Source organism: Pseudonaja textilis, chromosome Z (assembly GCF_049901715.1).
Source record: "Pseudonaja textilis isolate UNSWEBS1 chromosome Z, rPseTex1.2, whole genome shotgun sequence".
NCBI classification, from domain to species: Eukaryota; Metazoa; Chordata; class Lepidosauria; order Squamata; family Elapidae; genus Pseudonaja; species Pseudonaja textilis.
The window spans coordinates 93,319,094-93,341,966 of NC_142008.1; the positions used below are offsets into that span (position 1 = coordinate 93,319,094).

The window sequence follows — 22,873 nt, forward strand, 5'->3', positions numbered from 1 at the left end:
CCAAAAGACACATAGAGCGTGTAACACAGAGAGAACCTCTAAGAGCTGTAAGCACTGAGCTAGATTGGCGCTGCAGTTACAGCCGCCACACTCATCAGGGCCTCGTATTCCCAGAGAGATTGGTCAGTCTACCAACAGACTGAAAACCCAAAATGAATTCAAATCCGGCGTTCCGCCATTTAAGCCAGATGAAGAAAAGTGGGACTCTTACAGGAACCGCTTCAATCACTACATTGATGCCATCGGTCTGGCGATGCTACGAACACAGGAAGAAGTCGTACTTCCTGAGCTACTGTGGGGCTGCAGTTTTCGATACCGCCACGGCGCTACTCGCCCCAAGAGAGTTAAAGAACGTCCCTTGGACCGAGCTGTTGGAAACACTCTCCAACCATTACTCCCCTAAGCCATCGCAGATCGCGAGACGTTTTGCCTTTCGTATGAGGAAGCAAGCTGATGGGGAATCTATCAATCAGTATATGGCCGCCCTGAGAACCGCAGCTCTCCACTGCAAATTTAAAAATTACTTGGAAGACATGCTCCTTGATCAACTCATCTGTGGAGTCAGAGATTTAAGGTTACAGAGGCGTTTACTGGCCAGAAAAGACCTCAACCTCGCCCAAGCGGTTGAAGAAGCCTTGGCCGCAGAGCTAGCGACACAGTCAGCCGCTGAAATCCAAGGGACCTCGCTCAAACCCAGCCCGGTCACTGTTCATTCCGAGGAAGCGGTGAGCGAAGAAGACCCCACCGAAAACTCAGAAGTTCATCGCCTCAAACCATCCAGGCAACCACAGGTAGGAGCAAGGCCCGGGAACAGCAACGCGCCTAAACACATCCTGTTGTGCCTCTCCTGCGGGGTTCCCATGCCAGGACGACTTGCAGGTTCAGAAACGCTACCTGCAACAATTGCAGCAAGAAAGGCCACATCGCCAGGGCCTGCCAGGCAACGCACGTGACTCCACAAAGGTCGTTGTCCTCTTACCCCCCTCCGGGGCCACCAAGGCAAGTAGAAAATTGTTATACATGCTACCAAGCTAACCACACTTTCTTGACACCTAATAAAATCACACTCTCTATTCATTTAGAAGGTAAACCCTGTCTTATGGAAGTCGATACCGGGTCAGCGCTCTCGATCATCTCATGGAGCACACTTAAGAAAATACGACCCAGCCTGTCCAGGAACCAGCTCCAGAAGAGTCGTCTCACCTTGAGGGACTATCAAGGAAAGAATATTCCAGTACTTGGTAAAGGCAAGTTCCTCGTTAAATTTAAATCCTTTAAAGGCCATCTGCCTTTAGTGGTTGTAGATGGTGCCCTCCCTAGCCTTCTGGGATTAGATTGGTTCCCTATCTCGGTCTTAGCTTAACGGGAGTTCATGCTGTCTCAACTTCCGATATCGACTCACTATTTGCAGACTACGCTGATGTGTTCAGCAATGAATTAGGTTGTTACAATGGCATGCCCATTTCCTTTTCTGTGGACCCCCAAGCAGTTCCCATCCGTTTAAAACCGCGTAGAGTACCATTTGCTCTACGCCCTAAACTGGACGCAGAACTGGACAAATTGCTCAAACAAGGGGTGATTGAGCCCCGGATTTTGCTAAGTGGGAGACCCCAATTGTCACACCCCTTAAGAAAGATGGCAGTTTGAGAATTTGTTCTGATTATAAGACCACAATCAACCGCTACCTACAGGTTAGCGCGTGCACCCAGTTCGGTAATCCAACACTTACTACACACATTTGAGCCTGGTACTCTATTTGCCAAATTGGATATGTCACAGGCTTATCAGCAATTTCCTGTTGACAGCCAAATGGCCGAACTACAAACTATTGTCACTCACAGAGGGGCATTCCGATGCAAGCGCCTCCAATTTGGCATTAGCGTCGCCCCAGGCATCTTTCAGTCATTAATGGAACGGATACTTCAAGGCCTCCCTGGCGTGGTTCCGTACTTTGATGACATTTTGGTTTCAGCCAGGGACAGACCCCAACTCTTCCACAGAGTCAGAGCGGTATTGGATAGGTTCAGGCAGCATGGCCTCAAACTAAAAAGGGAGAAGTGTGCCATCGCCACTAAGCAGGTGGACTTTCTTGGGTATAAAATAGACGCCTCTGGCATCCACCCAGTGGAATCTAAAGTCAAAGCAATCCACGAGGCACCCACTCCTTCCACCAAGTCAGAATTACAGGCTTTCCTGGGCTTGCTAAACTTCTACGCGTCATTCCTACCCCACAAAGCGTCAGTAGCCGAGCCGTTGCATAGGCTTCTAGACAAAAACACTCCATGGCATTGGGGACCCAAAGAGGAATACGCCTTTAAAGCAGTCAAATCACTGCTCACCTCAGACGCCGTCCTAATACAATTCGACCAGAGCCTCCCTCTAGTCTTTAGCCGCAGACGCCTCACCTTTCGGGATTGGGGCTGTCTTAAGCCACAGGCTTCCCAATGGCTCGAAGCTCCAATCGCATTCTTTTCCAGAACCTTTTCACCAACCGGCGTAATTACAGCCAAATTGACAAAGAAGCCCTAGCCGCCGTCGCTGCGGTAAAAAAATTCCATGAATTTCTTTTTGGTCACAAATTCGAACTTATCACAGATCACAAACCACTGTTGGGGCTACTCTCAGGAGAAAAACAAACACCTCAAGTCTTGTCACCCAGGATGACTAGGTGGACCTTATTCCTGGCGGCTTACTCGTACAAGCTCGTTCACCGCCCAGGAAAAAACCTTAGCCACGCCGACGCCCTCAGCCGCTGCCCGCTGCCAGCCCCCGTGGAGGACCCGGCCCCGGTCCATGCCATCTTCGATGTCAGCGAGTTCAACATTCCAGTCACCGCTGGCGACATCACCCTCCACTCCAAAAAAGACAAAACTATCGCCCAGGTTCTGGACTGGGTACGGAGGGGGTGGCCGGGCACTAACCTTTCAACTGAATTCTCACCATTTAAAACCCGCCAGCAGGAACTTTCCAATTTACAGGGCTGCCTGTTATGGGGGACCAGAGTTGTCATCCCAAACCCCCTGCGAACATCCGTCCTGAAGGCGCTACACGAGGGGCACCCTGGCATCGTCCGGATGAAAGCGTTGGCTCGGAGTTATGTCTGGTGGCCAGGCATGGACCACGAGATCGCCAAATGGGTAAGCTCCTGCCGTCCCTGTCAGGAATCTAGGCCAGCACCACCAATCACCACCCCAACCAAATGGGAAAGTGCCAACGCACCGTGGTCACGGCTGCACATTGACTTGGCGGGCCATTCCACGGCAAGACCTTCTTGGTGGTCGTGGATTCGTTTTCCAAATGGATTGATGTGGCCCTCCTACTCACGACCACCACCCGAGCAGTTGCCCAGGCTCTGACCCGCTTATTAGTTACACACGGGTTGCCTGACACCATAGTCTCAGACAATGGCCCCCAATTTACATCTACAGAATTCAGTGGTATGTCACCAACCTGGGCATCGGCACATCCTATGCCCCTTTTCATCCCGCTAGCAATGGGTTGGCGGAGAGAGCCGTTAGGTCAGCAAAGAGGCGTTGGCCAGGTTCAATCAAGAAGACTGGCACTCCAGACTCTCCGTTTCCTTTTAAGCCAACACTCGACCCCTTGCACAGTTACAAACAAGTCTCCTGCCGAGCTACTGATGGGCAGACGCCTAAGGACAGTGTTAGATAGACTGCATCCCCACTATTGCCCTGACATGCCAATCGGTTCTGACAGTAGGGTCAGAGGTTTTGTATTGCAGGACCAGGTGTTTGTAGGAACTACGCGGCGATCCGCTATGGGTACCAGGGGAGATCATGGCCATCACGGTCCAAGATCGTACCGCATTCGGCTGGAGGGACGGGCGCATTTGGCATAGGCATCTGGACCAGATAAGAAGGCGCCTGAGCGGTCATGACAACGCTGACCCATGGACACCATTAACTCTCCAAGTACCACACCAGGATCCGAGCAGGGACCACCAGAGGGACCAGTCACCACCGGCTGAACCAAGGGAGCGGACGGTAGACCGGGACCGTCCACCTGAGACTCCAGCCTTATCGACCGACGATGCCACCGGGTTGCTGGACAATGACTGTATGACAACCCCACCCGGGGATTGTGACTGCTCTCTGACACCTAGCCAGGACCCAGAACAATCCTGCTCCCCAGCAGACCCCGTTCCTGGTTCTCCGAACTCTGTGCCACTTAGTGACTCACCGGAAGTGCGCCGATCCGGGCGCCCGCACAGACCACCAGCATATTTAAAGGACTATGCATGCTCGTATCTGGGGGGAAGGGGTGTTATGTCCTTGGGGCTGACACAAGTTCCCAACCAGGTCCGTTCTTACTGCAGGGACGTTTGCAGCCCCCATTGGCTGGCTCCCTTCGACAGCCGGCTATAAAAGCCGGCTGCTAGGTCGAGCCAGTCGCTGTTCGCTGGGTATGTCTGCGTGTTAGTAGCAGACGCGACAGCCCCCTTTATTCCTAGAATAAAGTGTGTTCTTGTAATGCTCTGGTGTGGCCTCCCCTTATTCCAAGCTATAACAATTGTAAAACAGAAAAACACATAACTCTGGTCCATAGCTCTCTAAAGTTTTGATTAAAAGTCTGAACCACCAAACAAGGTGCACATTTTTATTGAGTCAGGAAAGAATATGATTTAATGCCTAACAAGTAATTACATCAGTTCAATTAATATTTTTTATTAATTTATGTTTATTACATTTAGATTCAATTGAATTTTATTTTTGCCCTGACTCTTCTAACAATCACCCTCATGTAAGGCTTTAAAAAAAATTAGTATTAGGATCTATTCAACGTAGCTTGAAAAAGAAGTCGCTGGTTATGTAAATTCCTGATCCAGTTTTCACCTGAAAGCACTGTATAATGTGGGTCTGACGTAAAACATCATTAGGATTCCCTTTACATTCTGAAGATGATTCCCGGTGTTTAGCAGGGATTTTCAGGATGAAGAGTGTGAAACTTGCAACTGGTCCACTTACTCAACAGAATATGAGGTGATTGTGACTCAGTGGGCGTGGAATAAAGTCATTCTACATGTGTGGAAAAGCACTAATCTCTTTCAATCATATCATATTTCATAAATTGAAATATTGAGTCAGGAGCCTGAGTTTTATAGGTGATTATTCCTAAATTCAGTGGTGTTCATTTACAAGTAGAGATTTTTGGCTGGAATTTGAACATGGCACAAAGTAAAAGAACAAAGAGAGGCTGAGCAGGTCTGAATTCCTTGAGCTATCTTCTTCCTTGACAATCCCACTAGGTAAATGAAACCAAGAAGTCAACTCCACAAGAAGGCTAAAGCTACTTTTATTGAGATGGGTCATAATAATAAAAACTTACAAAACTGATTGTTATATAATCCCATCTCCTTTCTTATAATCCAGTGAATTAGGGAGGCTTCTGAGCTGCATCTGAACAGATGAAAGTTCAGACTCTTGTCTATTTGTTTTCATTATGGCATTCTTTTTCTTATTCTGTATTCTGCTCCTCTTTTTAGCTGGGCCCTAGATTGTATTGTTGAGGTCTGTATTATCTACCTGCATTGAGACAAAACACTAGAGAGAAGCAGGTATACAGGTGGTCTTTGGTTTACTATCGTAATAGAACTTGACTATCATGGTCATAAGTCATGATAGTAATATAATGAGATGACACAATTTTATGACTTTTTCTAGTGGTTGTTAAATAAATCACCATGGCTATTAAGCAACTCCATGGTTGTTAAGCAAATGCCACAGTTGTCAAGAGAATTAATAGTTTAATTTACTATGCGGTTTGGTTTGAAACTGGAAATAAGTGCCGGTTTTTGGCAAAACCATCATAAAATATGTTCATGTGACAGCAGGACATTACCGATAGTCATAAATGTAGCCATTTCCAAGCACCCAGTCTTTCAGTGACATGACCTCAAAGGGAGTGACAACTATTATAACTTTGAATCTGGGTCATTAGTAGCCCTAAGGTAGCCTACGATAATGGTTGCTAAGCAACAAATCATAAGTTGAGGATTACCTGTATTTAACATTTTATTTTTGCAAATGTTACTAAGGAACATTGTTGCAGGTGGCCTAAATTGATTTTGGTAAAAGCATTAAAGAAAACCTTCAAAAAAAAATAATATGGAGATTATTATTGTCCGATTTTTTAAAAAGTGGTTGTTGCACCTAACAAATATTTTCTACACTCAAGAAAGAGGAGAAAATGATTCTTATTTGAAAATGTAACTGAGAAATGGGAAGGACATGCCAGGGAAGTGTACATGCAAAACAGCAGCAGTAGCCCCAGGAGAGCTGTCAAAAAAAGGCATGAGGGTGTTTGTGTGTATGATCAAAGCTCTACCCTTCTATGTTGACACGGAAACAAGAGGTAGGGTGTTTCCAGTCACAACTGCCATTTTGACATTTTCACACACTAATCTGTAGCAGGATAACATATACCTAGATCCATACTATCACTGTCTACAGCTAGTCCTCGACATATAATCATAATGGAATCTGCCCATTATGGTTGTATGTTGTGGCCCTTGTAAATTGGGTTAGGATTGGTTATAACTTTGAACAGTCACCAAGCGACCTGTATAAGAATACCCAAAGCTCTTAGCAATAGACTTTTGTAGTTCTGGAAGTTTCCCAGGTTGGTGAAAGAGTGGTAGTAGTAGTAGCTCAAAACATGAATGAAATTAAAGTCCTAAAATGATAACAATGTCTGTATCATCATCATCATCAACAACAACAACAACAACAATTACATCAATAACAATTACATTTTGTTCTGTTTCTCTTCCTCCCCACAAGTTATGTCATGTCATGTAGTCAAACTAGGTTAGGCCCGATCAGTATTTGGAAGGAGGAAATGTCCAGGAAATCTCAGACCATTGTCAAATAGGAAACAAAGGCAAACTGTTGCCAAAAACCTTATGTGGCTGTTCATGAAGTTCCCAAAAATGAAGCTTTACCTATTTTTGAAGCATTTTATATTCTAAAAACAAGAAGTGAAAATATACTTTTTTGTGACTGGATTTAATAAGTTAAAGGACTGCACTTTTTTATTAATAATGTCTGGATCTTCTCTCTCCCTCTCAGGTTTTAGATTATTTAAATTACTATTAGGTATAGTCATACTATCACTATTGTGTTGTTCCCCCCACACACACATAATATGCCACCAATAAGACTATCGATGACAACAATCAAGAAATGAGATTGTAAGACTTGATCCATTTCTCCTCAAAGAAATGAATGCATAAGGGACAGAGACAGAGGTAAGCAATGCTATTTTAGACTTAAGCATTCAGGATCACAGTTGTCTTGTCTCAGGCAATATTTATCTTCCCAAAATACCTGCGATAAGTAGTTAAACACTACAAAGGCTTCCATACAAAGTTTCTTTATTGGATTATATCAGGCATCCTCAAGGTATAACTTACCTTTGCATTGTTGTCTTCATAGTGTGAAAAGATAGTTATCTTCATCCCATAATGATACAGCAAGGGAAGACTCCAACATGTTGCTGGGTCCAAGTAAAAATGACCAAAACTCCCCCCAACCCAACCAGAGTTCAATTCAGTGACCAATCAGGAGTACAGATGTGACCACATGACATGAATTACATCTCCCATGAGGCATTAACTACATTTCTCATGAGTCATTCCCTTAAGGGGACAGCTCCCATTCCCAAACTGACTATATACTGTCTAATCAGGACAACAGTGGATAAGACTTATGGTCTATTTTATGTTGTCAAAGTATATAATTATCTTGTCCTTAAATGGAGGCACAAATCCAGATTTTTGTAAAGTAATTTTTACTGTTGGTAGAAAATCAGCAACATTTTCCCCCCTAAAAATAATAAAAGCCCAGAGTCACTTGATAGCAACAGCACTTAGACTTATATACTGCTTTACAGTGCTTCACAGCCCTCTTTAAGCGGTTTACAGAGTCAGCATATTGGCCCCAACAATCTGGGACATCATTTTACCCACCTCGGAAGGATGAAAGGCTGAATCAACCTTGAGCCTGATGAGATTTAAACTGCCCAAATTGCAGTCAGCTGGCAGTCAGCAGAACTAGCCTACAATACTGCACTCTAACCACTATGCCACTAAGGCTCTAATGAGAAGTATATAGACGTAATAAAATAAACAAAATACAGTTTCTTTCCTTCAGATAACAAAAATTCAATCCTTAATTACACATAAAGAGTCACTTAAGATCCAACCACACATACTTTGTTGATGCACAACTGATGTGTGACATTTAAAGTTTTTTTTTTTTTTAATTCCTGCTGTGAGTGGAGATTTGCAAAGCCTTCTGCAAAGTCTGGACCACATCTATAGACTAGTTATACTAATTAAATGCTTGCATGGCAAAAATAACAAGAGACGCATTTTTTTTTTCATTGCAACAAGCAGCAACAGAGCTTTATTGGACAATTCTCATCAGTATCAGAAGCCAAAGGACAGTCATAAAAGAACTGAAGAAAGAGAAAGCATATCCTCCAAGAAAGTGCTTTAAAGAGTGGCTGACACAAGGATTAAGGGGAACAGAGAAATCTTTTGTGATGGTCATTGACACAGAAATGGAAGAGCGGAGACCTATCTAGGATTTATGCAGAGAATTTGAGCAGATGTGATCCTTTTTGATCATATGAATTCTTGGAGGAATTTGGAAGTATCAGTCACAAGATTTTCTTCCCAGTCCTGTTGAAAAAGACAAAGAGGGGGAAACTGAATCTATGATGAAACTGGCAAATACAAGCAACAAGAACTGAGAAGCAATACTCATATATTTTTGGTGGTCAAATGTATTTTCTAAAGACCAGGACATAGTATGTTCCCTGTAGAGACTCTCTTTATCTTGACAGAATGAAATAAAGAAGTAACAAACTCTTTGAGATTTTATATTACTTTAAATATTTAAAAAAAAACTACTGAAAAAAAGGAAAACTTTTCAGATACTGTAAAGCAGCAAATGTTATAAATTCATTTAAATTAAAGGCTCTTGTAAATTTCTGGAAAAATAGGCAAGCTGCCTTAGGGTGTTCTAATTTTTTTTTAGAACTGATCTAAATCGACAAAACAATATTTAGTTTCAATCATCATCTTTCAGATCATTCCATATTCTTTGTTTCATCTCAAAGGTAATCTATCTTTGCCCAGACTGATGGCAGGGCATCTGCATAGGGTAACAGAAAATGAAGGTGTGTAGGAGAAGGTGTGACAGAACGTGGGATGGAGTTAGAAGCGGGATCAGCCTAGAATCTCTATGTAGCCACAAATGAAACAAGTCCAACCTCCCTTTAATTCCATTGACCTGATCTAACTCCAAGCAAGTGTTAATCATTAGCTGAGAAGATTCCTGTGCATAGGATGTTTAGTAATATAAAAGTTTCATGGGACCTTCACATGTGGACCTGGTCTTTTGCACCTGAGGAGATGACAGTTATAACTCAAGTGATCAAACCTTCATCCCTTGTTTAGGCACATTGTAGGCACTGCTGATAAAGGATTTCTGTGCCTTTGAGTAGCCTATCAAAGGCAATCCTCCAAAAAGAAGCAAGACTCCAGGACCAAAAAGTGTGTATTTGGAGGAGAGTGGTTTTTTTTTTTTAAAAAAAAAAACCCTTTAAAAGTAAATGTTGAGAAAACTTGATAATGCTTTGTAAAAATATTTGCAGGTGAAATAAAGTACCTCACAAAATTTCAACATTTACAGAAGAAGACTGGGATGGTAACACGTAGCTGTTATGTTGGGCTAACCACCATTTAAATAATCCACTTTAGATGAGACAAAGAAAATGGAAGGATTTCTTACATAGGGTCCTGAGAATCTAAGGTTTAAGCCAAAAACCAAAATTAAGGAGGTGCCTGGAATCATGCATGCTCAGGATTTAGAGGTACTGTCTTTGACATTAAAGGATCAAAAGATATGCTAAATCTTGCCTGACCCTACTCCCCCAAACAGCAATCTTCATGAAGCCTCCAGTTTGGTTGCCATTTGTACAAATATTACATTGCCTATCTGTTGCCCTTTTGCCAAGCCAACAAAGTGATGTTCTCTGCCTGGCATAGACTCCAACCTTGACTTTGGTTCCTACTACTTACCTGAGAAACTCTAAATACCTGCAAAATACAGCTTCCACCACTAATTCCAGACTTTGTGGGCAACCTTAGTTGAACAAATGGATGGAAATGAAATCTCTGTTTAGGATAGTAGGCACAGAGGCCATATTATTTGTAAACCAAATGATACATAATTCCTTAGCATGCCAAACAGCTGCATAAATAATGGTCTGATGCAACATGGTAATTTTCCAGGATTCCTATTTCTGATTTTCCTTAGTTAACCAGATTCTATATATTTTTCCCTTTAAAAGATTTCTATTGTTATAAAAAGAAATATGCCATATTTGAAGTCACCTTTTTTTTAATTAATACTATTCTTTCCTGCAAGCAGAAAAAAGAACAGGAAAAACCATATTGGTTATGATAAGTCTCACCTGTTTTGCATGCCTGGGAATGTGAAGACGTAGGGTAGGACTGAGGACGTGAACAAATTCCTCCTCCAATATGTCCTCCACCGATGCTTCCTCCACTGTGGCTTCCTCCTATGCAGACACCTCCTCCACCAAGGCTTCCTCCACTGATACCTCCTCCTACACAGACACCTCCTCCGCTGATGCTTCCTCCACCTCTTCTACCACCTCCATATCCTCCTGAGCCACTGGAAGAAGAGAAATATAATTTCTTATAATATAATATATTTCTAATATAAGTAGAATCCATCCATCTATCAACCAATAGTAAAAACTCTTACCCAGGGGATGAATCTCTGCCCCTCAAACAAATTATTATGATTTTCTCATCAAACTCAGTAATATAACTATAATTTAAGTTGGGAAAGAAGTCTATCTGAATACTAGGAGAATCAGCTCACAGTTGATTTTGTCAGTATTTGTCTACATGGACTAGAGGTTTAAGTCAATTCAACGCAATATTGTAGTTCTGTTCACTAGGTTTGTTCATCGCCCCTTTCCTTCTTAATACCCAGGCCTTCTTTAGGCATTATACACGTAGAGTTCCCATCTTCTAACCAAATTGAATAAACTCTGTCTGTTTCTTGTCCTGTTTTTTCCAATGAGATTTAATATGGCTGAATTTCAGTTCACAGGGAAACCAACAAGATTGGAGTTTGACTGGAGTACAACTCAATTTTATCCTTCTTGGCTTCCATATGAACTGAAAACGTGCAGTATTACTTTACTCTAAAGGTAATAATAACTTCTGATTAAAAAATGTCACTGAAGCAATATCAGTAAGGTTTGTGTTAAGATTATGCAGGATGCTCACCTGTTAAGTATAATATGACATCCTAAAAGGGCTAGAACCTTTCAGGAGATGCTTGTGATTTAATAATAAATGATTATCAACAAACTTTGTTCAAGAGCACAGATCCTAACTTCTGTTTGGAAAGCAATCAATTGACATTTTCTAGTCAACATACATTTCTTGCTGCCCTTCCTCAAGCAATCGGCGGTATTGACAGATTTCCTGTTCCAGACGAGTTTTTATGCCAAGGAGCAGCTGATATTCTTGATTCTGACTTTCAATCTCACACCGGATGCTAGCCAATTCTCCTTCCACTGGTTCAATCATAGCCTGAATCTGTTGTAGCTGCATGTTGTAGCGACGTTCTGTATCCTCCAAATTGGTTTGCAGAGACTGAATCTGAAAATAGAAAGGCAACACATAGGACCTAATTTTCAAGAAAATGCTGAAGTTATTTTAGCAGAAGGGAAGGGAAAATAGAAATATTTGGCTACTAGACAATCATTTGTATAACATGCTGACTGTAATCATTCCCACATGCTGTCACATACCATGCTGATTTGAGACTGGAGCTCAATCTCAAGGGTTTGGTACTCTCGTCTCAGTTCTGAAAGTTGATGGTTGCTTGAAGTTATCTCCTGATCACTTGTACTCACTTGTTGACGAACCTCTTCCATCTAAAAGGTGGTGCAAAGGTACAAAGGAATAATAAGAAGAAAAAAGATGGTAATGTAGCATGGGAAAATTGGGAGGCATGGTAGTGAAATAGACCAAATTGGGATACTGATGTCTTCTTCTGAAAATACCAGATTCATCCTAACAGGCTAGTTTATTTGTCTCTTTCTCCAAAGCCCTTCTCCTTCATAGCTCCCCTTTCATAGCCTCTACTCCATTGTACTGCTCCAACTGCACAACCCTTCAAAGGAACACAATGAGACTAGTTACATGTTTTGCATGGGGAAGGGACTGGAAAGGGGTTATTGTTATTTACTCCTCATTTATGGGTTTCCTAGAATTGAGCTATTATTATCATCAATGAACTATTGATCTGATCCTTACAAGCTGTTCTTATGTTAAGAATTATGCTAATCATTTCTTTCTCACCACCTGCAATTTCAGACATTTTTTGTTGGACACTGACTCCCACATTTCCTGCTTTTTAGCTTCCATTTCCCCAACCTCATTCAGATTACTTCTAGGATGTCTTGGGGATGTACAAATAGATATTACTTGCAACCTGCAACTTGGGCTTCTCTTAGGCTCTTGCCATCAAGCCCCACAAAATATTTCTATATATTGCTGGTGATGAAAAGAGTCTACATTTTCGGATCATTGGAAGATGAACAGAGTGCCTAAATATACTTCACTTGCCTTGCTTTCATACCAGGCTTCAACCTCTTTTCGGTTTTGTTCAATGATGGTTTCATATTCACACCGGAGCTGATCTAAACGTTGTTTCAAGTCTTGTCCAGGGGCAGCATTCACTTCTACACTGACATCACCATGGCCTCTCTGGCCTCGGAGTCCTCTCAGTGTCTGTAGCAATGGGGATGAAGAAACGAATCATAAGAAACAACATTAAAAAGTACTTTATGGGCAGAATAACCTGATTTGTAATGTAAAAAACAACAACCCCAAAACAGAGTAGAAGGATGTTTTACATTTCCTCCTCATGAAAGAAAATGTTTTTATGACAGCTCAATGCCTGGCATACATTTGTTTTGCAATCCAGGTCTATCCATGGAGAATATCACTTCTTATAGTTTCATGATTTCTTCATTCTTCTCCCTTCCCTCTCTCTGACATGAAAAGCAAAAGAACTTAACATGCCTTTGGGCCCTATGTAAAAATATGCTTAAAAACAAACAAACTACTGAGTGGTTATTTCCAATAAAGATCATTCATTCATTCATTCTTTTATTTATTTATTTGTTTGTTTGTTTGTGTATTTATTTAATTTATATTGCCACCTATTCGCCCATGGTGACTCGAGATGGCTTACACAATGTAAAACCATATTTAAAACAAAAAATAAAAAACAATGAAAGCTAACAAAAAGAATCAAATAAATTAGTAAAGTACAATAGAACAAAATTTGGAAAAACAATTAAAAAATAATAATCATGGGTAGCTGTAGCCACTATTTTTATTTTCTTATGCATGGGCCCTTAGGATTGGTCAGTCTCACTGTGGCAACAATTTTGTGAACATTCAAGGCACAATCTGCTCCCCAAATTCTGAGTTGCCTATTGAACCAAAAGACCAGGGATTTCTCTCTCTCTCTGTCTCTCTCTCTCTCTCTCTGCATAATATTTATTTATACCCCATCTTTATGGAAAAATTAAAAGAGGAAGTAGGCCTATAAAATGTGGAAATATAAGATTTGTGAGAAGGTAGATTGCTGCATCTTCATAAAATGAAGGGCAAGCTGCCACTTCAAATACATTTGTTTCCTGGGTGCTATATGGTTGGGAATTGTGTCACTGACTCTTTACCACAGAAGTATTGCCTGGCCCAAGATACATCAAGGAACAACAGTGAAGCTTTTTTTGAGTGTCATTCAATTCATTCTTTGAATTTTGTTCCCAAACAAACTAGGTGGTGGATGGCCTATTATCTGAAAAGTAAAGGTCAGAAGCTCTGAATGTTAGAGTTCTGTTCATTGGTGCTCTTACCTCCTCATGATTTTTCTTCAGGCATATCAGCTCTTCTTTGAGGGATTCAAATTGCATTTCCAGATCTGATTTGGCAAGAGTGAGTTGATCCAAGAGTGGGCGTAATCCATTAATGTCAGCTTCCACATTCTGACGGAGACCAGCTTCAGTGTTATATCTATTTCACAGGAGAGTTTACAAGAGGTATCATGGTTACTACACCCGAAGCAAATCCTCTTGGGAAAAGGTCAACAATCCCCCAAAGCACAATGAAGAGTGAAGATGCTAAGAGATTATTGAAGGCTGGCTATTTATTTAAGGAGTAAAAAGAACACATAGAAAAATAGGAAAGAAAGGGGATGAAATGGAGTGTCCTTCCAAATGAAAGCACTTCAACCTGGAGAAATTCTGAGAAGGCACACTTTGCAATATGTGATTGTGTGAAACCTCCCACCCTTGAATTGTACTATTACTGGCTACTTGGAGTTTGTAATCAAGAAAGTGGTGTATCAGATAAAATCACTGAATGCAGCAAGTTTAGAAGGAAGCAGGTGAGAAGTGAATCATACTCACTTCATCTTGAAATCTTCAGCAGTCATCCTGGTGTTATCTATATTCAGCAGAATTTTGTTATAGTCATCTGTTTCAGCAATCAGCTGAAAAATAAATGAATAATAGAGATGTTTATGGCACAATAATAAGTAAACTGTCATGATTGTTTTGATCGCTTGTTACAGCTGATGTTGAAACATGTGGTTTCGAATTGCTTGTCAGATTACAATTTTAAAAATATGATATCTGGAAAAGTAACACTTTCTTCTTCTTCTGTCTTTCTTCTCCTGTTACTTTTTGGTTTAGTTCTGCTTTTCAGACCTATTTTTATGTGTATCTGTTGTGTTTTGCTTATATTTGAAGGCATGACTTCCTGCATCAATGCACCAACATTATTTAGTTTTTCTGGCTGTTGAGTTTGTGACAGTCCCCATTGAAAATCATTTTACTTGAAAAAGAAGGATCACAGATTGACCAACCACATCTATAGCCATTTGGTGTTCCAAGTGTGAACTAGTGAATATACATGCTTGATACATATATCTAGATGCACTAGACATGGAAGCATCTGTGCTGCCCGCCCCCTTTCACTATGGTAAATAAGGATTTGGATCCACTTCCCAAACTGATGTCTATCAATATTCTATCTGCTGTGTTCTTTTTTTATCCCTTGCTAGAAAAGATATCGAGAAATCCTAAAATATAGGGAGTGAAAGTAAATGTAACATTTCACATTTTAAAGTAAATAAAATGTGTGTACTTAATAGCTAATTTTCACAGCAAGTTTTCTTGCCTGCCAGAGGTCCCATTTTTTCCTAATACCTCTCTGTTGATCTTTAATATATTTCTTCCTTTTTGTTTCATCTCTAAACAAATAATTCTAAATAATTCAGTATTGTTATATATGATGTTCTCAGTAAATCTATAAGAGGAAATTAAAATCCCTGCTAAAATATATATTTTGGAATTCCTACTGATATCAACCTGTAATGACTGATCTGTATTAAATACAGACTGAATTATTAAATAATACACTTAGAGAATTAAGAATATTTATAATTAACAACTTAAATTAATAACTAATTTTTAAGTCATCACTATCATTATTAATCACAAACAACAGAATGAAGCATAAGAACCTCAGTTTCTACAGCATCTGCTTAAAATATCATAATGTGGTAGTTTGATTTGTCTCAAATGACCTAATTTAATCTAAACTTACATTGGGGATAAAAAAAAATCTGTGAAATAATCCAGTTTCTAAGGGCAAATGTAATTTAAAGGATGTATGTCATCCATAACAAGAATATCTTCTTCCAAGACTGCTATGGCAACCTTTCTCATTTGCAGCACAATCTTGGAAAAAGACATGCATTGTTCAAGGTGGTTTTAGGTGTTGTCAAGTCATATTTCAAACTTCAGTGACTCACTGCACAGTTCTAATAAATAATTTTAAAAGTTGCTGCCACCACAAAAGAACAAATTCTTATACTGATGTTGTCTTTTTTTCATTAGCTCTTTTCCTGCATAGTAATATGGGAAGGAGCAGGAATATGATTGATTTTCATTTTCATTGACTTAAGGAAGCTGCAGATTATAAAGAATTAAATTAACCTTAGTGTGCGAGAAACAACTAATATAGGAAATTCTATGCTTATTTACAAAATGATTGTTTCTATCTCATCTCATGTCCTACGGTATTGATTGTAATCTCTTTTTTCTCTTCTCGCCATTTCTCCTTCCAAATTCTCTTTCATTTCTATGGGCTTTCCCACTTCATTTTTTACAGGGATGCCCCCAAAGCAGCAATCTACCTTATGATCACAGGTGGTATACATACCTCATTGTAGAGTTGGTCAATTTCTTGGTAATAGTGACCATAGTCCTTGTCTGGTCCAATATCACCATGCTTCTGATACCATTCTTTGATCCAGATCTCAAGCTGACAATTTTCATCTTCCAGTCTTTTCACCTGGTCCAAATAATTAGCCAGGCGATCATTAAGATTCTGCATAGTTGCTTTTTCGTTGCTGGAGAGGAGACTTCCATCACCACCCCCAAAACTACCACTGCTGAATGGGTAGCTGGCACCTCCACCATAGCTGCCACTGCCATAACTGCCACCACCGTAGCTGCCACCGCCATAGCAAACACCACCATATCCACTTCCACCATAACTTCCACCACCATAGCTGCCACCACCATAGCAGCTACCTCCATAGCTTATTCTCCCTCTACTAATTCTCCCACAGCTACCACTGCTGAATCCACCTCCTGCGTATCCACTCCTGGATCCTCCATAACATTTTCCAGAAAGTCCTCTTGAGGACCCCGAGGATGTAATCTTGATACTGCCTCCACCACAGATCCTGCCACCACCAACACTGCTTCCACCACCTTTAGTGCCGCAACTCATAGTGATTTAGATTTACAATCCAAATCTTAGAAAAGCCCCACTTTAGCTGCACAGCCTGCTACTGGAATTCCGACTGTAATCCTTCATCCCAGTTGTCCTTATTTATATCTCCTGTGGAAGGAGTTGCTACAAAGGCTGTTCCTGGTCCCTCCCATGGCATTTGCCAATTCCTTTGTTTATGCCAAGATTTATCTCCCAACGGGAGATTTTTTTTTAAAGTTATCAAAGGCAATCTAATACATAGCTGGCTTTGTCACTCCCACAGAAATTTTAAGTGCTGATAAAGATATAGCTGCATACTCAGCCTTATATTTGGCTAATTTCTTCTGTATGTTTCAACTTTTGTCTGCTAGCACATCATCATCTTTGGCAGTGAAGGAAAATGTCTTCATAAGTCTGCACATGAAAGAAAAAGGGTGGTTTTGTCTTCTGCTGGTCATCCTTGAACAGATTAGTTATGCTTAGTGATGAGACATTGAAATCAATAGGGCAAGATTGTGTAACCAATTTTGTTCTTCGTTTTATATTTTAGGATATGCCAATAAGGAACAAATGTGGTTTGTTAATTCTCACTGCTCAATATCATCACTGTAGTTTTATGGAACAGATATTCTTTATATTTCCTTTAGCAGAATTCTTTTGCAACCAATTTTACAAACAAATATAAAAAAATGTATCTTTTAAAATACAAGCATCCAGTCAAGATTATAATTTCATAATTTATCACTAAAAATGGAAATTAAGCATCAGAAAGAAAAGGACTAAGAGAGAAGTTGACATCAACTCTTAATTGCCACATTGACTCTTAGCAACCACAGTTTTTGGATGTTATAAATTAATACAAACAAGATTCATGGGAGGATGCTCTTAACACTTTAATACATTTTTAATTAATGTAAATAGCTTTGTGGTTTATATGTTTTGTTTTAGTGGTAGTTAAAATACACAAAATTAAATAAATTGCATAGATCCTTTTCATAATAGAATATGATCACTAAAGAGAATTATTTTTAAAATTTGGAAGAATGGCCAAATCACCCCATGGGAGGGCCAATAGCATGCTAATGTCATAAAAAAAGTGGAATTAAGATTTTTAGCTTGATTTTTATTTTTCTGGATTTGAGATTCTGGATATCCCCCCTCTCCCCACTGTTTAAATTTTGTAATGTAGTGGCAACAGTCTTTAACTCCAATGTCTTGTCAAATATTTCTTTCAGCAGAAGACTTTGAAAACTAGGAGGCTAACATAAATTGATTTCCTGACTAATTAATTTTTTTCCTTAGATGCCTTTGTACTTTTTTTTTTAATTTACATTGTTCCTTTGGGTGGTTCTTTTCCACTTAGCACCACATGGACAGCTGCATTGAAAACCTGTGCATTACTCGCAGTTTTATAAATTTTCATTCATAATATTCTTGTATCATTTAATAAATTGGTATTTGGCTGATTTTTAAAAAATATTTACCTGGAATTGCTGAACCATTTTCATAACCTAGCTGACTGGTGGTGAATAAAGAGGTGGAGAAGGGGAGGAAAAGTCTGAGGTGCACCAATGCTTACCATCTTTAATTCATTGATCATCTTTAGATAGCTTATTGTATTTCATGTTTTCACATATATTATTGTTTTCATGCAGATAATATTGATGTCCAAATCAACAAGTTCAACAGATGATTCTGTTTTATGCAGTCTTTCATTATGATGTACCAGTTCAAACAAGATCTTTTTCATAGTTCATCTCTCCATTCTGTAGAAAATTGTCCAAGTGGGCATACATATTACCATAAGACATTTAGGCCGCAAAAAGTCTGAATGACTACTAGATATAAACCATATAGTAGTTTTTCAGATCTTCTTTTAGTGTACCTAGTATACAATAGTATACAAAACAGTTACATTGTAGAATAAAATAACAGAGTGGAAGGGACCTTCTAGTCCAACCTCCTGCCTAGACAGGAGACCCTATACCACCACAGGCAAATGGTTATCCAACATCTTTTTAAAAACTTCCAGTGTTGGAGCATTCACAACTTCTGGAGGCAAGTTGTTGCATTGATTAATTATTCTAACTGTCAGGAAATTTCTTCTTAGTTCTAAGTTGCTTCTCTCCTTGATTAGTTTCCACCCATTGCTTCTTGTCCTGCCCTCTGGTGCTTTGGAGAATAGCTTGACTCCCTTTTCTCTGTGGCAGCCCCTGAGATATTGGAACACGGCTATCATGTCACCCCTAATCCTTCTTTTCATTAGATTAGACATACCCAGTTCCTGCAACCGTTCTCCAGTCCCCTAATCATCTGTTTTTTTTCTCTTCTCTGCACTTTTCGTAGAGCCTCAACATCTTTTTTACATTGTGGTGACCAAAACTGGATGCAGTATTCCAAGTGTGGCCTTACCAAGGCATTATAAAGTGGTATTAACATTTCACGTGATCTTGATTCTATCCCTCTGTTTGTACTCCAGTAAACTGACATAATTGGAAGCTATTCTATACATCTGAATGTTTGTACATATTTCAAAAAGTGTATTTGAATGTGGTAGATTTAAAGATTTTGGTGGTGAATGACCATGAGTAGATCCTACAATAATCCTAAATCAGCAGATTTTTTTAAAATATATATATATATCCTTCTCTCTCTCTCCTCTCTCTCTCTCTCCTCTCTCCCTCTCCTCTCTCTCTCCTTCTCTCTCTCTCTCCTTCTCTCTCTCTCTCTCTTCTCTCTCTCTCTCCTTCTCTCTCTCTCTCTTCTTCTCTCTCTCACTGTATATGCACCTGCATGATTTTATTTTATATCCCAAACTGAGGCAAAAAGAACCTGAACATTTCACGTTCATAACCAGTAGGAAAAAAATGTAGAAGCAAGAAAACTAAAATGTACACAACCATCCCTTCTTATTTGTTACATATTCATGCTGTTTAATACAGTCCAGCCTCTAAAGTCCAAAAGCCAACGTCAGATTTTTTTTCCCCAATCAGATTTGTTCCTTCCTGAAATGTTGCAATTAGGACTTTTGGTAAGATGCAGCTTGCTGCAATTATAGCAGCTAAATCAGGTTCAGCAGCATCCATCCACTGCCTGTTAACTAAGTTAGGAAGAGGAGGGGAGGGAAAAAAGAGAGCAGCTGTTCCAACCCTCTTTTGTTCCCTGGGCTGTGCTTCTCTATGGCTAAGATTTAAACACTTGATAAAAGAAGTATTTTCATCCTGTATGCAACTCACAGTGATCACACCCAGTGTTTCCTCATCGATTACCTTTCCTTACTAAGCATCTCATACTAAGCAAACATATCATTTAATAATTCTTCCCTAAACTGTCTAAACTATACAGATGTGGTTTTGCTAAGACACGCATACTCTAGTTATCTGCTTACTTCAACTCTGCTTTCCTCTTTATTCATTGTTTAAACAAGATTAGATGGAATTGTTTTCTAAGTCCTTTCTCTTTCAATTTCTCCTTTTCTTAACCAATCTATACAACTGCATACAGGTAGTCCTCGGCTCACAATAGTTCCTTCACAAATGTTCAAAGTTACAACAGCATTGAAAAATGTGATTTATGACTGTTTTTCACACTTACAACTATTGTGGCATCCCCATGGTCACATGATCAAAATTTGGATGCTTGGGAACTGATTCATATTTATGACGGTTACAGTATCCTGTGTGTGTGTGTGTGTGTGTGTGTGTGTGTGTGTGTGTGTGTGTCACATGATCACCTTCCCACAAAGTCAAGGTGGAAGCCAGATTCACTTAACAACTGTGCCACTAACTTAACAACTGCAATGATTCACTTAACAATGATGGCAACAAAAGTTGTAAAATGTGGCAAAACTTGCTTAACAAATGTTTCACTTTACAACAGAAATGTTGGACTCAGTTTTGGTCGTAAGTCGAGGACAACCTGTAAACAATTTTCTGCTTGAGCTCAGCTTAGATTGTCTCAGAAGGCATCCTCTTTAAAAGAATGAAGACATGGATTTATGAGCATCTCCTTGTTTATGAAGATGCATTTTGAAGGACCATTACTTTGTGATGAGTTATTGTGATTTATGGTGCTTTGTCATTTCATAGCGAGGAAATGCTTTCAGCCTTCCATTGCATTGTCTGCAGCATGGCTATTCATGCTTCAAGAATGATTAGAAAGAGGAGGTCCTTCAGAGACATGGAAACATGAGCACAGCATCTCTTCAATATGGACAGATGTGTCTGCTTTACAGTCACTTTTTAAATCCAACTCTAATCCAATTCTGTTAATTGTCAGTAACCATTAATACATCAATTCCAACTTTTTGTCCATTAACCTGGCGAAAAAAAGGATTAAAGCCCACATGAAAATTTGCATTTGAATATGGAGTTACCCATTTCTTTTTAAAATGTATTTTTCTCAAAACCTATATTTCTAGAGGCCTCAACAGGCTCAAAATGCTTCAAATGCATTCCTGCGTGTTTTGAACTAAGGGCTGCATTGGAATATGTGAAAACTCATTTACATGTTTACATTTACATTTACATTTACATATCAGCGCAGAATATGAGATCAAGTTAGTTCATATAACAGAATTCATCACAATCAAATACTCTGAATTTCCCATACGGTGTGGTTCTTGTAAGAGTGTAGAACTTGTTATATATGCTGAAACACATGTTAAAGAGACCTGAGAAATGAATATAAGCACAATGGTTCTTGCTATTTGTTTTCTAAATAGCAAGTAAATAGTTTTCTAAATGCAAAAACAGCTGTGATTCCTAGGAATATATCAATCAGAATAGAGCTAGAAGGGATTTTGGAGGTCTTCTAGTCCAACCCCCTGCTCAAGCAGGAAACCCTATACTATTTCAGATAGATGGCCGTTTAGTCTTTTCCTACAACTTCTGAAGGCAAGCTATTTCACTGCCTAATTGCACTGGTACAAGTTTTCTCCTTAATTCCAGGTTGCTTCTCTCCTTGATGAGTTTCCCATCCATTGCTTCTTGCTTGCCTTCTGGTGCTTTGGAAGATAAGTTTATCCCTCTTCTTTGTGGCAGCTCCTCAAATACAGGAATACTATCCTGTCATCCCTAGTTCTTCTTTTTTCTCGACTGACCGTACCCAATTCCTGCAGCCGTTCTTTATATGCTTTTGTCTGGAGGCCTTTAATCATCTTAGTTGCTCTTCTTTGTACTTTTTCCAAAATCTCAACATCTTTTTTTGTAATATGTCAAAACTGGATGCAGTCTTCCAGGTGTGGTCTTATAGTAATACTTTCACATGATTTTGATTCTATGCCTCTATTTATACAACTAAGGATTGTATTAGCTTTTGGGGCTGTTGCCGCACAGAAGTGTGGTATCTCCAACCTTGTAGACTTTTTGTTTGCTAAGGGGCATTCTAGAAATCTTGTTTTACCTTGCGCGTTAGTGAGCTCTCCAAAAAAGAAATGGAAGTATCTGACAAAATTTGACGAATTATAATATTTGATGCTAATTTTAAACAACAAAAACATACTGAATAGGAACAGTAATATCATAAAGGTTATTGGAATTTCCACAATAGGCAGCTGAATCTGATCTCTTGCAAAACATGGATTTTCGTTGTGTACTAGTGTCTGCATGTTTGCTGAGAAATTAAAACTTGGTTCAACTGTCTGGAAAATACCTTAAAATAGTCATGCTGTCCTTCAATAGCTTCTACAGACAAACGTCCTATTTTCAAGTAGGTGCTTTCAACATAATACTTAACTGAAAGGATATTAAAGTTTGGAACCCTTTCAGAATTTCTGGCTCACCGTGCAAGGTTAAAAAGTGGGAGAACCAGCTGAAATTAACTCTTATAATTCTAAAATCATTAGGTATTCAATAGTGGTAAATATATTTCCCATGTCTCCCGCTAACTTTACAAACAGGCAATAAGGTCAATAAAGGGCTCAATATTTGTGAGTCA

General features: G+C 39.6%; 1 protein-coding gene across 1 annotated transcript; it reads right to left on the reverse strand.

The window, feature by feature from the left end:
- Nucleotides 1-7,792: 7,792 nt before the first annotated feature.
- On the reverse strand, nt 7,793-17,284 carry LOC148124154 (keratin, type I cytoskeletal 19-like). The gene is made up of 8 exons (XM_087916776.1): nt 16,379-17,284; nt 14,560-14,642; nt 14,008-14,164; nt 12,704-12,868; nt 11,884-12,009; nt 11,508-11,731; nt 10,504-10,727; nt 7,793-8,704 (listed from the first exon to the last, which is right to left on the reverse strand). Exons 1-8 carry the CDS (start codon nt 16,952-16,954, stop codon nt 8,679-8,681), a joined length of 1,581 nt encoding a protein of 526 aa, XP_087772902.1. The 5' UTR covers nt 16,955-17,284; the 3' UTR covers nt 7,793-8,678.
- Between the last annotated feature and the right edge of the window lie 5,589 nt (nt 17,285-22,873).